At 45.7% G+C, this 14,344-nt stretch overlaps 1 protein-coding gene across 1 annotated transcript; it reads right to left on the reverse strand.

Moving 5' to 3' along the window:
- Positions 1 to 1,376: 1,376 nt before the first annotated feature.
- CCDC59 (coiled-coil domain containing 59) lies at positions 1,377 to 14,243 on the reverse strand. Its single transcript, XM_075932537.1, has 4 exons — positions 14,110 to 14,243; positions 10,000 to 10,222; positions 5,767 to 5,866; positions 1,377 to 1,587 (listed from the first exon to the last, which is right to left on the reverse strand). Exons 1-4 carry the CDS (start codon positions 14,234 to 14,236, stop codon positions 1,426 to 1,428), a joined length of 612 nt encoding a protein of 203 aa, XP_075788652.1. The 5' UTR covers positions 14,237 to 14,243; the 3' UTR covers positions 1,377 to 1,425.
- Positions 14,244 to 14,344: the final 101 nt, after the last annotated feature.

The following is a 14,344-nucleotide window of genomic DNA, read 5'->3' on the forward strand; positions in this document are numbered from 1 at the left end:
GATTCTGGCCTGGGGGAGCGGTATAACAGGGGTTGCAGGGTATGGATGTAAGTTACTAGACAAGCAGTCAACTACCTAATAAACTTAGGCTTAGTCAAGTCACTACTTGACTACTTCCCCCAACCTTTCTGCCTCTGTATCAGGAGCTGGTGCTGGGGGAAACAATATTAAAAGCTGGTTCCCCCCAGCCCTATCTCCATGGTACACAGGGAGGAGGGGCAAAGGCACAGCGGTCTGGGACCTGGTGCAAGCCGGGACTACTTGGTCCCAGCTCGCACCAGGTCTCAGACCTACCCCCGCTGTGGCTCTGCATTTTAAACAGAGTAAGAGCCTGAATGCCTGCACATCTGGCTCCTATTACATTTAAACTGCAGAGCCGCTGTGGGGCCGCGTATCTAACTGTGACTAAATGTGTAGTTGATACTAATTGTGTCGGCTAAATGATTAGTCATTTACCTGCTTCTTAATATCCTTATTGCAGGCAGTTGTGACGGGGGCTGGCAGAGGGTTTGGGTGATGACCTGGGGCAGGGAATTGAGGGGAAAAGAGGGGCTTGGGTGTCAGAGGCATGCTATGGCTGGGAGGCACTTACCTAGACAGCTCCCAGCCAGCAGCCCTGCAGGACTCAGAGGCCATCTGGCCAATGGGAGCTAAGAGGTTTCAATGGAGGGAAGGGAAGCGTGCTAAGCATCCATTTCCCCTGATGCTTGGAGCAGAGAGCCATAGGGAACAGCCAGCCACTTAAAGCGGCATGAGGCTGCTCTGAAATGGCTGGCTGCTCTTTTCCTGAGAGTCCCAATGGGGCAGCTTAGGTGGCCTGTGGGCTAGATCAAGAGGCTTGGCAGGCCGTATCTGCCCTGCTCCTGCTCAAATGCATCCCAAATGCACGTTTTTATTCACACTTCAAAACATGGCATTTTAATATATGGAGGAGTCAGTTAAAAGTTTTATAAATACTTATCACTTATGGACTAAACCTTTGTGAAGTGAGGTTCTTCATTTCGACACTGCACCACTTTATATTAATCATACTATGCTTGTGGCCATTTAAAATTACAACCTTAATAATGATTTTCTGAACATTTCAGATAATGGAGACATGGGAACATAATGTTCCGAAAAAAATCTTCAAATGCTTCTATGGATGCATTGAACCGAAGTGAGGAATAAAGCAAGGAGTGAATTAAAATATATATTGTGAAGGTTCAATATCCCATAATATGCTTAAGTTCACAATTTTCAGACCTATACAAATATTTACAGAACTAATGACTTTCTCCAGCACAGTGCTGGACCAGTGATCACAACAAACAAAAACTGTTGCTATATACACTCAAAAAATATATAATTTACAATAAAAAGAACCAGTCACAACATATTTTTAGCAGACTGATTTAATTAATTGAAAAAAGAAGATAAGCTGGTCTATGTTTTTTGTTGTATTTTCTGAAGGAGAAATTCTATTTGTAAATTTAGATTTGGCTGTCCTTTTTTGGTCCTTTTACTTAATATTTTAAATGCTTCCATTTTCTTTTGCTTGTAGAGCCTTTGAGCTTCTTCTCTTTCTTGTTTCCTTTTCTCTGCTGCCTGAAATAAAATCCACAAAAACGTAACTGATAAGAGTAAATCAAAATCAGTACAAACCCAAGATGTGATTTTTAAATAACATAAGCATCCTTGTGAACATTTGGGAAGCTAGGTACCCTACTGCTATTATGGCCACCACCACAATTTAAAAGAAATCTGAGAAGAAAAAAGGTTAGATATTATTGTAACTGAAATAAGTATTACAGTCACCTAAAGCAGTGGTTTTCAAACAAGAAAATGATAGATGCCTGCAACTCAATGGAGCTGAGGATGAAGGATTTAGGTATGGGCAGGGGCACCACAAGGTTGGGGCAGAGAGTTGGACTGCAGGGGTGAGAGCTGTGGGCAGTGTTCCCTGTAAGCTGAGCACTTGTGCAGCTGCTCAGGAAAGATTCAAATGCCACCCAGCTGATTAACAGTGTGCCCACAGGTAGGTTTTCTTCTATGGATACCTCTGTGCACATAAAAAATGCATTCCACATATGGATGGAAAAGATTAGAGGGAACATTGACGGTGAAGTGGGCTAGGAATGAGGGGTTCAGAGTGTAGGAGGGGGCTCGGGTGCGGGACAGGAGAGGGTAAGGTCTCTGGAATGGGGGTGCAGGCTCTGGGGTGGGGACAGGGATGAAAGGTTTGTGGTGTAGGAAGGGACTCTAGGTTTGGGGAGCAGTCCAGGCTGCAGCAAAGAACTGGGATGCAGGCTTATCTCTGGCAGCTCCATCGGGGCTTCCTTCTTGCCTTGGCACCACGAACTGTGCTGTTCCCTCTCACCTGCAGTCTGGTGCTCATGGCAGGGGCAGTGCACAGAACACTGTGAACCCCTCCCCCCCCCCAGCTTAGGAGCTGGATCTGCTGCTGACCACTTCCAGGGTGTCCTATGGTGTTAGAATGCATAAAGACTAGCCTGGTGGTTTTCAAAGTGCTGGTAGTGACTCAACCTTAGCCACGCAGCACAAACGACCCAGTCAGTGGTACTGACCAGAACTGCAAACGTCCCTGGGTTCCAAGCAAGGCAATCTAGTGCTTTACATTCCTGGGCCATGACCTGGACTTTCAAAAACAGTGGCCTAAGGCATTGTAATGAAGACTGCAGTTGGCAACTTCACATCATGGCACAATACAACTCACTACAAAGTTATTTTGTCTTCCACAGATCTTTCTAAAGGACTGGTTGAAATTGTACAATGAAATCCCATAGGAACTAAGGACTATCACAAACCTCACTATCTTCTGTTCCAAGAGAAAGGCACTTTTTTTAAAATCTGCTTTTGGTAACAAATACATAGCAACACACAAGTCAAAAAACAAAAAAACCCCTCACCACTGAAACAAGGCATTCCAAGGCACACACTTTTCCCTCTGACGAGGGGAGGAGAAAAAAACGGAACATGTAACAGATATTGTCCAGGTCAAGCAATGCACTACTGGAAGACATTCATCATTGCAGTGACAGGGACAGTATAAAACTATTTATATAATTGTATTCAGCATTAAGGCCAGGATAGGTGCAATCATCAATATTTTGCTTTACTTTGAATAAATTACTGAAGCAAATTATATTTTTAATGAGCATGCTAACTAGTTTGACTCAGTGAAATCATGTCCCATTAAAACGTGAAGCTGTCACTAATCAGACTAAAGGCTTGCTTCAATTTATTTGGATAGCTGCTCTGCTGGGATTTTGTTCTTTGAAATGCAGTACTGTACTGTAAAGGCCTCAAAGACAGAGGTCTTAGCAGCAGTATGCATGTGAAGAGATGTTAGTTTATCAAATGCATATTATATTATTTTCATTGTATAATAAACAACACATGAAAAACAATTTTATGAAACTCAAATATTGCATAGTTTAACAGAGATAGTGCTTTATGCTGAATGAAAATATAAAGTGAGTTAAATAACCCAAGCAAGCACAACAAGACTTCGTCATCCACAGTTTCACTGTTCACGGTGCGCTGCAATGCACCAGCACATGCATATGATGCAGCTTGCTGATGCTATCTCACTAGGTTTTAGTAAAAAAAATTATGATTGCTAAAACAACACCTAACTTTAATTTTGGCACTAAAAATAAAAGCAAGCGATGCAGACAGTGGGCAAGAGACTAAGAAGGAAAAAGGTGATGACTTTAAGTCACAAAGTTAAATTATTAGACAAGCTTGAAAGTGGTCACAGTGCAGGCTTAGTAGCTTTGCTTCTAATGGCACATGCTGCAAATGAGGGATGTTAACAATAGGAATGTCAACGTGTAGACGACTATACCAGGGGTGGCCAACGCGTGGCTCGTGAGCCGCATGTGGCTCTTCAAAGGAAAAATTGCGGCTCCCGCAGCCGTGGCTCTTCTCACAGTCCCCTGCTCTGACCTTTTTACCTTGCTTGGGCAGGAAGCCTGTTGGCAAGATCTGACGCTGCAGCCAACAACAAGTTTTTTCCCTTGGCTCTTTGCACTGTATCCACAACTATTTTGGCTCTTAGTCTGTAATGGGTTGGCCACCAATGGACTATACTATTAACCGATGAACCTGGACTTACTGGTTAAACCTGTCGACTACACACACTCCCCCCACTGCTGCCTCTGTAGTGCACCCTCCAGTCCCTGCGCTGCTTCCTCTGATAGAGGTGTAGCAGTGGTGAAGTGAGAGGGGCAGGCAGGAGCCAATATGTGAGGGGAGCTAGCTTTCAAGCAGACCTCTCCCCTTGCTGCCTCCTACAGATTCGGGGAGCATGCAGAAGCCAGTGTGTGTGTGGGGAGAGTCAGCTTAAAAGCCAGTTCCCCCAGCACTTTTTCTGTAGTACTGCCTGCCCCATCCCGGTGCTGCTGCCTCTGTAAGGAGCAGCAGCCTGGGGGGACAGCAGAGGCAGGGGAGGCTGCCGTGAAGCAGCCTCTGACTTCATGAAGCATTCTGGGTTCGCCGTGAACAGATGCTGTTCCATGGCAGCAGCCCTTGCCCACGGGGGGTCCGAGTTCCCTGCAGACAGGGTCTGCTGCCGGGAAGCAGCCTCTGTCTGGAGGGAGGTTGGACCCCTCACGGACAAGGGCTGCTGCTACCCCATGCTGCTGCCACTGATAGAGAGGCAGTGATGTGGAGTGGCAGGGGGCTCCCTGGGAGTGGGGCTGAGAAAGCACTGGCTGCCGCCCCCCATCTCATGTGGTTACACAACTATTCAATTACACGCTAACATCCCTAGTTAAGAAATGTGATTTTTTTTGTGAACATATAACTGCTTAATTTTTTAAGCAATTACATGTTTACCCGTAGGGGTACAAAAGGGTGCTCCCCACAAGCACTGGCTCACACCTCCCTACTCCTCCCTTCCCCCCACTGTGAATACTGGCTCCCGCAGAGCCTGTTTTTTAAACCTTTCATCATAGGTCAGGTATTCTAATTCACTATCATTTTTATTGCTTTTCTCTGGACTTGTTCCCATTCATCCACATCTTTCCTGAAGCAGTGCAGAAAACAGTGGGACAATTAACTTGCATTTTAACATCCCTAATGGAAAACATGGGTGTAATTTGATAACCGTGTAAACACAGAAAATTTATATGGAGTGGTAGCTGTAGCCAGGGTGCCACTGGCTCCCCACACATACCAGCTCATGCCCACCTATCAGAGGCAGCAGCACAGGGTGGTATATGGCTCCCCAGGATCATCACGTAGCTGTTTGTGTAACTGATAATCAGTTTAAACATTTAAACAGCTACACTCTTACTTCCAGAAGACACTCATGTTAGTACCATCCAGAATGAGATTACCTTTTTTTGGAGCAGGGATGGTGGGGGGGACGGGATGTGTGTGTTTGCAACTGCATTCAACTGTTATTTCATTATGAAGTTTTGAATGACATTGCAGCATCATGAATGGATGGCATGTTAGAGATGTCACAACTTTCACTGAAGGGAAACCAGATCTAAGAGCGAAGGGGCATCAAGTTCTGTGACGCTTGAGCTTAGCCAGATCAGCACATAGTATATTAAAACCCCAAACAGAGGGAACAATACCCAGTGCAATGAAAAACAGCAGGACATGAACTATCGTATTTTAACACTTGTATATCTGCGAGTGGGGTTCAATCAGATTTCAGAGACTGAAAAAATATCATTACCATCCCCCCCTCCAATTTAACATCTGGACACAATTGCTGGCCCAAAAAATCTCAATTTAATATTTATTCACCTCTTTCTTCTTGGCGCGTTCAGCCTTTACTTTCTCATATTCTTCTTTTGCTTTTTGATTTGAAGTTTTCTTTTTAAACTCCCTTTGAGTCCTATCTGACCTGTAATGGACAAGAGTACCTCATATTAGGATTAGCACAATCATAACTGTAGCACAAAGCAAGATTGAGATAGCATAGGAATTAAGTGGCTCTTAGAAGAAACCGTGAATCTTTATTTACTTTGAAAAACAAAAAACCCTCTTTTTCTCCCACGAAGAGAAAAATGCCTTTTTTTGTTAAGTCTGCTTAGTCCTGATATGAGTGCAGGGGACTGGACTAGATCAGTGTTTCTCAAACACTTGAGAGAAGTCTGGGAGGGGGGGGAAGATATGTCAACACAACTGAAATTTGGAGAAAACTGAATTTTGGTTTTAAGTTTTACAGAGCTTTACTATTTTTGTACGTTTTACACCCAAAAATGTCATTGCCCACCCAGCTTTAAATTGTGTAAACAAATGTGTTGCAATGGTAGAAAAAAAATTGTGTGTCTGAAAACTGTAGGTATTGCAGGTACTTTTTTTTTTTTTTAAAGGGGTACTTTATAAAAAAAGGTTGAGGAACACTGGTCTAGATGACCTCTTGAAGTCCCTTCCAGTCCTACGATTCTATAATGCTTATCTGAACCAAACTCTATGTGGCTTATCTATCACAATCATGATGGGAATCAAGGATGATAATACAACAAATCCAAGTTTCTTAATAAATTCTTAATGTTCCATGGGCTGAACTACGTGGGGCTCTGTACACAAAGAGGTAGGCCAGGGAGTTGTTGGAAGTAGTATAGTGCCTCTTGCGCCCAGCACATATGGCTCACATTAGGAATAATTTTGCTTCCCACACCACCATCCTCTTCAGATTTCAGAGAATTTCTTGTAGTAATCTGGCAGAATACAATGCAGCTTAGAGTGGGTAGAAGTGGGTAGAAGTTTCCTACCACCACACTTCTTCAGGAGGGGTTTTTTCTATGCAATAGAATCTAGCTACCCAGTTCTGTTTGAATTCCCAATTACTACATTATTGAAATAGTGGTTTGAGCCCTTTCTTAACTATCATGCTAACAAAAAATAAAAATAAAAAAATAAAAAAACAAGCCAAACACAACCCAAATGATCAGATACTATGTCTTAGAATTCATGCTGACATTTAAAAATATCACATTTATTTTCTGCAGTGGTCTTTAGTTTATTTTCAGCTCCATCATGTGGCAAGACTATGTACTAACTCCTAAAATTGGCAGTATACTATTTTAAAATAGTAATGCAATATACAAAGACAAATGCTAAAAATAAATAGAATTGACATATCATAGACAAGATCCTTTTTGATATATTCTACCTTTTTAGCTAGCTCCCTGTGAACACTAGCTCCCACCTGACTGCTCTGATATAGAGGCAGCAGTATGGGGGGCACACTGCTGTAAGGGAGCTGGCTTCCCACATGTATTGGCTCCCACCTCCCCCCCGGACTGCTGCCTGTGATAGAGGGAGGTGGTCCAGTTGGTGCATGAGGAGCTGGCTCAAAAGCTGGCTCCCTGATGGTATCGTCTTCTGTCTCCTCCCTCCTCTGTGCTTCTGCCTCTACATCAGAGGCAGCAGTGGGGAGGGAGGGGGAAGGTTGGGGGAGAGGCAGCTGCAGGGGAGCTGGTACACCTAGGTGAGCAGCTCAAAAGGTGCTTCCCCACGTGCACCGACTCCCACTTAAGAAGCAGTATGGTGAGTGTGGGTGTGTGTGATTTAACTAATAAGACCAACATTCCTAATCTCCACAAGCACATTATTCCCCCCATCATACTAGTGCCTGGACTGAGAACATTACCACCTAATTACCTGTAACATAAAAAAGGGGGTTTTGTGAAAAAACATTTCCTCCCTATTAGATTAAAAATATGACTAGTTCCCCAAAAGAAAAAAAAAGATTTTAAAATAATTTTAACATTAACACACATCAATTGTTTTTCATTTTTCCAATAGAAGTTCAAAGCTATTTATTCCATTAAGACTATCATATTACTGTTAACACAAAAGGAGGAAAATAGGGACGTAAAAGGTTAACCAGTTACCTGGTAAGCCAGGGTTACTCAACGTGTGGCCCGTTTGTTTGCAGCCCACAGAGTGATTTGAGTTTACACGGGGCTCAACACATGGCCTGTGAGTAGGAGCCAAAACAAAAATGTAGTATATATAATGGTCTTCTATTGATATTCATTTTAGTACGGGCAGTCCCCGAGTTACGTGGATCCGACTTATGTCAGATCCGCAGTTACGAATGGGGATTTTCTCGCCCCGGAGGATGGGAGCGGCGGGATGCCCGGTTCCGCCGACCCCGTCCTCCAGGGCAAGAAAAGCTGCTCTGCGTCTCCCTGGTCTGCTGGGGGGGGAAGGAGAGGAGCCAGATCAGCGCCGCGGTCCCCCCGGGTCCTCCTCTGCTTTGCTCAGCGTCTCCCTGGTCTGCTGGGGGGGGACGCAGCTAGTGCGCCCCCCCCGCCCCCCAGCAGACCAGGGAGACGTGGAGCAAAGCCCCGGGCCTGTGGTAGAGCAGGTGGGGCGCTGCCGGTTGGTCCCGCAGCACCGCTCCTTGGCGCTACTGGACCAACCCAGCACCCCAGCTGCTCTGCCCCAGGAGCCCTGATTCAGCCGCTGCTGATCAGTTTCAGCAGCGGCTGAATCAGGACACCTGGGGCAGAGCAGCTGGGGTGCTGCTGGGTTGGTCCAGTAGCGCCGAGGAGCGGCGGTGCTACTGGACCAACCCAGCAGCACCCCAGCTGCTCTGCCCCAGGTGTCCCCAAGTCAGCCGCTGCTGAAACTGACCAGGGGCTGACTACAGGAAGCTCCTGCCCCGGGCTTCCTGGAATCAGCCGCTGATCAGTTTCAGCAGCAGGAGACTTGGGGATGCCTGGGGTTCTTAAGTTGAATCTGTATGTAAGTCGGAACTGGCGTCCAGATTCAGCCGCTGCTGAAACTGATCAGTTTCAACAGCGGCTGAATCTGGACGCGAGTTCCGACTTACATACAGATTCAACTTAAGAACAAACCTACAGTCCCTATCTTGTACGTAACCCGGGGACTGCCTGTAGTTAAATTCCTAGACTGTCATTGCTCATTAAAAGTGCTGTCATATAGGTGGAAATTGGGTAAATATTTCCAGGGCTCAACAAATAATGCAATCTACTCGCCTGTGGCAAGTAGATTGCAACCCGGAAGAGCCGGGTTTGGGCGATCCGCGCAGATCGCAGGACAGCGCAGCTGGCGAGCGGGGCTCGCTGCATTTCGGCGAGCCCTGAATATTTCATTTTATTAATATCAGCAGAACTGACTTAAATGAGGCCTTTGTGTTGTGTGGTCTTGCTTTAATCTTTGTGTTCATGCCTGTCAGTGTGAAAGAAGCTATTTGCCTATATATTTGCATGTATAACTTAAGTTGTGGCCCTCAGCATGCGCAGTATCAACATGGCCTCCAGGGCTTCCAAAGTTGAGTAGCCCTGCAGTAAGCCCTAGGATTACCTGGTGCTTACTGGGTAACCGGTTAACCAGAAGGCCCAGCCAGTGAGAGCAGCCTGTCTACCCTCAGTGGCCTGGCTGGCAGGATACCTACCCAACCACATAGCAGCCCCTGCCACCCTCTGCTGGCCCCAGCTGCCAACATCCTCCCCAGCACTAGCTGCTGCCAATCAGTTAAACAAATTGTTTAACCAGTTAACTACTTTAGGCAGTTTTTTCATCCCTAAGGGAAATTAGGACAGAAAAATGTCTTCTGCACTCACAATCAGTATAAAATATAAACGGAAATTTAACTAATATTCTCTTAAGACCAATCAGTGTCGTTTTAATTTAAATTCCTTTATCATTACAAGATCTGTGCAGACATCTTGCTTAGCAAGATTTGAAGATGAAACTAGAAATTATTCTGAAATAATGAAATAATTTGGCCCAGCATCAATATTTCCGCCCTGGGACAAATCCTTCTATTGTAGTCCCATGGAAAAATTCTCATTATTTCAGAACTCAAGCTTTAATTATTGTCAGTTTTGTGCTTTGGTTCTTATAAAATAAATCAAAGCTGTTGTCTTAAGATTTTTAAATTTTTATTCTTTTTCTTAAGGATAACAAACTAACCACAGGACTTAAACTGTGGCATCAGATGACTTAAGAATGATGGGAAGAAAATCAGTTTAAAATGTTTAGAATTATACTTACTTTACTGTTGTTTTGTATTTTTGTCCCAACAAAAGTAGAGCTCTTTTATTTTTTGACTGTTTCTCAAGTAGTTCCTCTTCAGCCAAATAGAGATGCTTCAAGTGGTCTGGGTAAGTATCTGTGTATTTAACTTCCCGTTCAGTATGTGCCTTTCTTTCCTTTTTTAGTAATTTCTTGTATTCCTGTTGGATCTTTTGCTTTCTCCAAAATGCAAATCCTTGTCCTGAAAGAGTGAGTTATATATAAACTACCCAAGAAAGAAACAATAAGAAGCTTTTTCTGTTTCACTGCATTTTTCACTCATTGTCCATAACATGAACTAGGACTTTAACTGATACTATAGACAGGGCTTCGCTGTTTTGAGTTGCAACAAGAAAACAGAGAAAAGCTCCATAATACTTACACTGCTAGCTCTGTTGCACAGCTGCATCACTGCCTAAAAGTAGGTGCAAAACATGGCAGTGGTGGGTGGGTGCAGCCTTGTTGATCACTTAAAATACTTGGATGAATACACCAGATGTTTTAAGGTCTAGAAATCTATTTTTAAACAAGTTTTACTTTTCGCAATTCCTTGGTTTCAGTGCTATGTATGAGATCAAAGGGAATTCATAAAAACAGTCTCAAAAAAGGACTACTAAAAATATTTCTTGGGCATCCAACTTTATGTTACTACACCTGAAACAAAAGTACCTCGGATACAGAAATATAATGATTTAAATCATTTGAAAAGAAAATATTGTCTTGTCTTTTTTCAGTTACCTATTTTTTATAACAATCTAGGGAAGAGCTCTCTCTCAAGCCTGCAAGTATATGGCACACTCAACACATATGTGATTATTATTTGCATTCACTGAGATCACTCAAGGAAAAAATAAATAGTAGCTCCACTTCGTTTAGCTGTTTATCACTTAGATCAGGCCTGGGAAAAATACGACCCGCGGGCTGCATCCAGCCCACCAAGCCACCAGATCTAGCCCACGGAGGCAGCAGGGAGCCCCGAGCAGGCTCCCTGTCATACCCACAGCTTTGCTGCCAGGCTCCCTTTCATTCAAAACTGGAGGAGAGGGGGAGAAACTTCAGGAGCCGCTGCACCTCCAGCACAATTCCACTGGCCAATTTCTGCCCAGAAATCAGCCAATGGGAAAAGCTTGTGTAAATAACAGGCAGCCAAGAAGAACTACGCTCCCTTTCCTTGGCTCAGCAATTCACTGAAGCACATGGCCAACCAAGCATGCAGACTGAGAAACATTTTAAGCTCTGCAAGACTTAGCTATGCTAGCAAGCAGGCTGATTTGGCTGCTGGCTGGTAAGTCTCGTGGGCACAGCCTGCCTCTGGCACCCCAGCCCCTCTCTGACCCCACTTAATATACCCAAACCCTTTGTACACCTCTTGCACCCATAACCCCTCCCAGATCTGGCACCCTATTCCCTTGCCTCAGATCACAATCCTCTTCTACTCTAGGTCACATCCCAAACCATTGCACTAGGTCATAACCGCCTCCTTCACCCAAACTCCCTCCCAGACTCCACTCTCCCTCATGCACCCCAATCCCATACCCCAAGCTACCTTCTGCACCCAATCTACATCCCAGACCCCACATATCCTCCATTAATGCCATGGAAGAGTGCGGCCCTTGACCGTGTTCCAAAATCTTGGAATGACACCCCCCCCCCATGACTTAGGTGTATAAATGGGAGTCTTCTTTTCCATCCAGAAAGAATAAACCCATTCTAGCAGCTGGATGACAGCACATGTTTCCATAGAAGCTTTTAGTCCAATAATTCCTTCTCCCCGGCCAAAATTTGAGAGTTGCTTGGCTCACCCTCCAGTATTTTCTCTAAAGCACTTTATCACCAACAAATAGGCATACCTGATGGCTCCTACCAAGAGAGAAGGAATAAGCAATAAGAGGGTGACCAGAGAAAGTGTGGAGCTTTTAGTGGATGAGGGAAGTAATCTAGTGACCGATAATGTGGGAAAAGCTGAAGTACTCAATGCTTTTTTGCCTGTCTTCAGACAAGGTCAGGTCCCAGACTACTGCACTAGGCAACACAGTATGGGAAGGAGGTGGGAAGCTGTCGGTGGAGAAAGAACAGGTTAAGAACTATTTAGAAAAGTTAGACATACACAAATCCATGGGTCCAGATTTAATGCGTCCAAAGGTACTGATGGAGTTGGCAAATGTCATTGAAGAGCCTTTGGCCATTATCTTTGAAAACTCATGGAGATCAGGAGAGATCCCGGATGATTGGAAAGAGGCAAATGTAGTGCCCATCTTTAAAAAAGGGAAGGACAATTCAGGGAACTACAGACCAATCAGCCTTACCTCAGTCCCCGGAAAAATCATGGAGGGGATCCTCAAGGAATCCATTTTGACGCACTGGGAAAAGGGGAGTGATCAGGAATAGCCAACATGGATTCACAAAGGGCAAGCCATGCCTGACCAATCTGATTCGCTTCTACGATGAGGTAATTGGCTCTGGGGATATGGGAAAGTCGGTGGATGTGATATACCTTGACTTTAGCAAAACTTTTTATATGGTCTCCCACAATATTCTTGTCAGTAAGTTAAGGAAGTATGGATTGGATAAATGGACTAAGACGGGTAGAAAGCAGGCTAGACTGTCAGACCCAACAGGTAGTGATTAATGGCTCAATGTCAGGTTGGAGGTCGGTTTCTAGCAGAGTGCCCCAAGGATTGGTTCACCATCTTTATTAATGACCTGGAGGAGGGGATGGATTGCACCCTCAGCAAGTTTGCAGATGACACTAAGGTAGGGGGATAGGTAGATACGTTGGAGGGCAGAGGTAAGGTCCAGAGTGACCAAGACAAGATTAGAGGATTGGACCAAAAGAAATCTGATGAGGTTCAACAAGGACAAGTGTAGAGTCCTGAACTTGGGACAGAGGAATCCCAAGCATTGTTCCAGGCTAGGGACCGAATGGCTAACTAGCAGTAAAGGACTTGGGGATCACAGTGGATGAAAAGATGGATATGAGTCAACAGTGTGTCATTATAGCCAAGAAAGCTAATGGCATATTAGGTTGCATTAAGAGTGCATTGCCAGCAGATCTAGAGAAGTGATTATTCCCCTTTATTCAGCTCTGGTGAGGCCACATCTGGAGTACTGTGTCCAGTTCTGGGCCCCCAACTACAGGCAGGATGTGAACGCATTGGAGACGGTCCAGCGGAGGGCAATCAAATTGATTAGGGGGCTGGAGCATATGATCTATGAGGAGAGGCTGAGAGATTTGGGTTTGTTTAGTCTGCAGAAAAGAAGAGTGAGGGGGAATTTGATAGCAGTCTTTAACTTCTTGAAGGGAGGTTCCAAAGAGGCTGGAGAAAGGCTGTTCTCAGTAGTGATGGATGGCAGAACAAGAAGCAATGGTCTCAAGTTACAGTGGGAGAGGTCTAGGTTGTATATTAGGAAAAACGATTTCACTAGGAGGGTGGTGAAGCACCGGAATGGGTTACCTAGGGAGGTGGTAGAATCTCCATCCCTAGAGGTTGGACAAAGCCTTAGCTGGGATGATTTATTTGGGGTTGGCCCTCTTTCGGGCAGGAGGCTGAACTTGATGACCTCCGGAGGTCCCTTCCAGCTCTATGATTCTATGAACTAAGATGTATTTGTAACACGTATTTTCTTTACAGCAAACTAACCACACAGCTGCCCTTCTGGACTGTGGGACCTCCAGAACCGACTAGTTACTACCCCAGCACCTCTACGTTGCAAGGTGAATCACGCGAGATCATGACCAGCCACATGTATTTACAGTTCTCGAGATGGTTAAACCCTGCTCCCCCACGCATGCTGGGGAGGGGGGATAAGTCCCAAATGAGCCAGAGACCCCTCCCACGGGGGAATTTTGTTTCCAGAAAGCGGCCAGGGATGGGGCACAGGAAGCACGTGCCGAGAGCCTCCGCCCCGCCATTGCAATGGCCAGAGAGGCGAGCTCGGCACAAAAGGCCGAAGGGGGAGGGCGCTGCGTGAGCAGAGGCGGCCGTTGGGGGAAGCGCGAGATCCCCTAACGCCGCGCGCTGCCCACAAACGCCGGAGCCCGCGAGACCAGACGGCCGTTATGCGGCAGCGCCCCCCGCCCGCACTCACCCTCCCGGACGTTTCCCAGCAAGTTCTGCCGCGGGTCCGGCCGCCATGGCCGCTTCCGGCGGGGATCCCGGGCCGTCGCGGTGTTTTTCTTCGGGGCTGACCCGCGCCTCGCAGCCACCGGTGCCATCAGCCTTGCTGCCTCCCCCGTCGCGCTCCGGGTACGTCACCCAACAGCGCCCGCTTCCTAGCGGATGATTGGCGAAGTCTGCTCGGTGTTCGATTCGCTATCCTGCCT

This window comes from Pelodiscus sinensis, chromosome 1, assembly GCF_049634645.1.
Source record: "Pelodiscus sinensis isolate JC-2024 chromosome 1, ASM4963464v1, whole genome shotgun sequence".
NCBI lineage: Eukaryota > Metazoa > Chordata > Testudines > Trionychidae > Pelodiscus > Pelodiscus sinensis.

Excerpts from the sequence above, each read along its gene's own strand:
- CCDC59 (XM_075932537.1), bottom strand. The coding sequence starts at position 14,236 with ATGGCACCGGTGGCTGCGAGGCGCGGGTCAGCCCCGAAGAAAAACACC. Across the intron at positions 10,223-14,109 it reads GCTGGGAAACGTCCGGGAGG|GACAAGGATTTGCATTTTGG; the intron begins GTGAGTGCGGGC and ends TCACTCTTTCAG. Across the intron at positions 1,588-5,766 it reads AACGCGCCAAGAAGAAAGAG|GCAGCAGAGAAAAGGAAACA; the intron begins GTGAATAAATAT and ends ATTTTATTTCAG.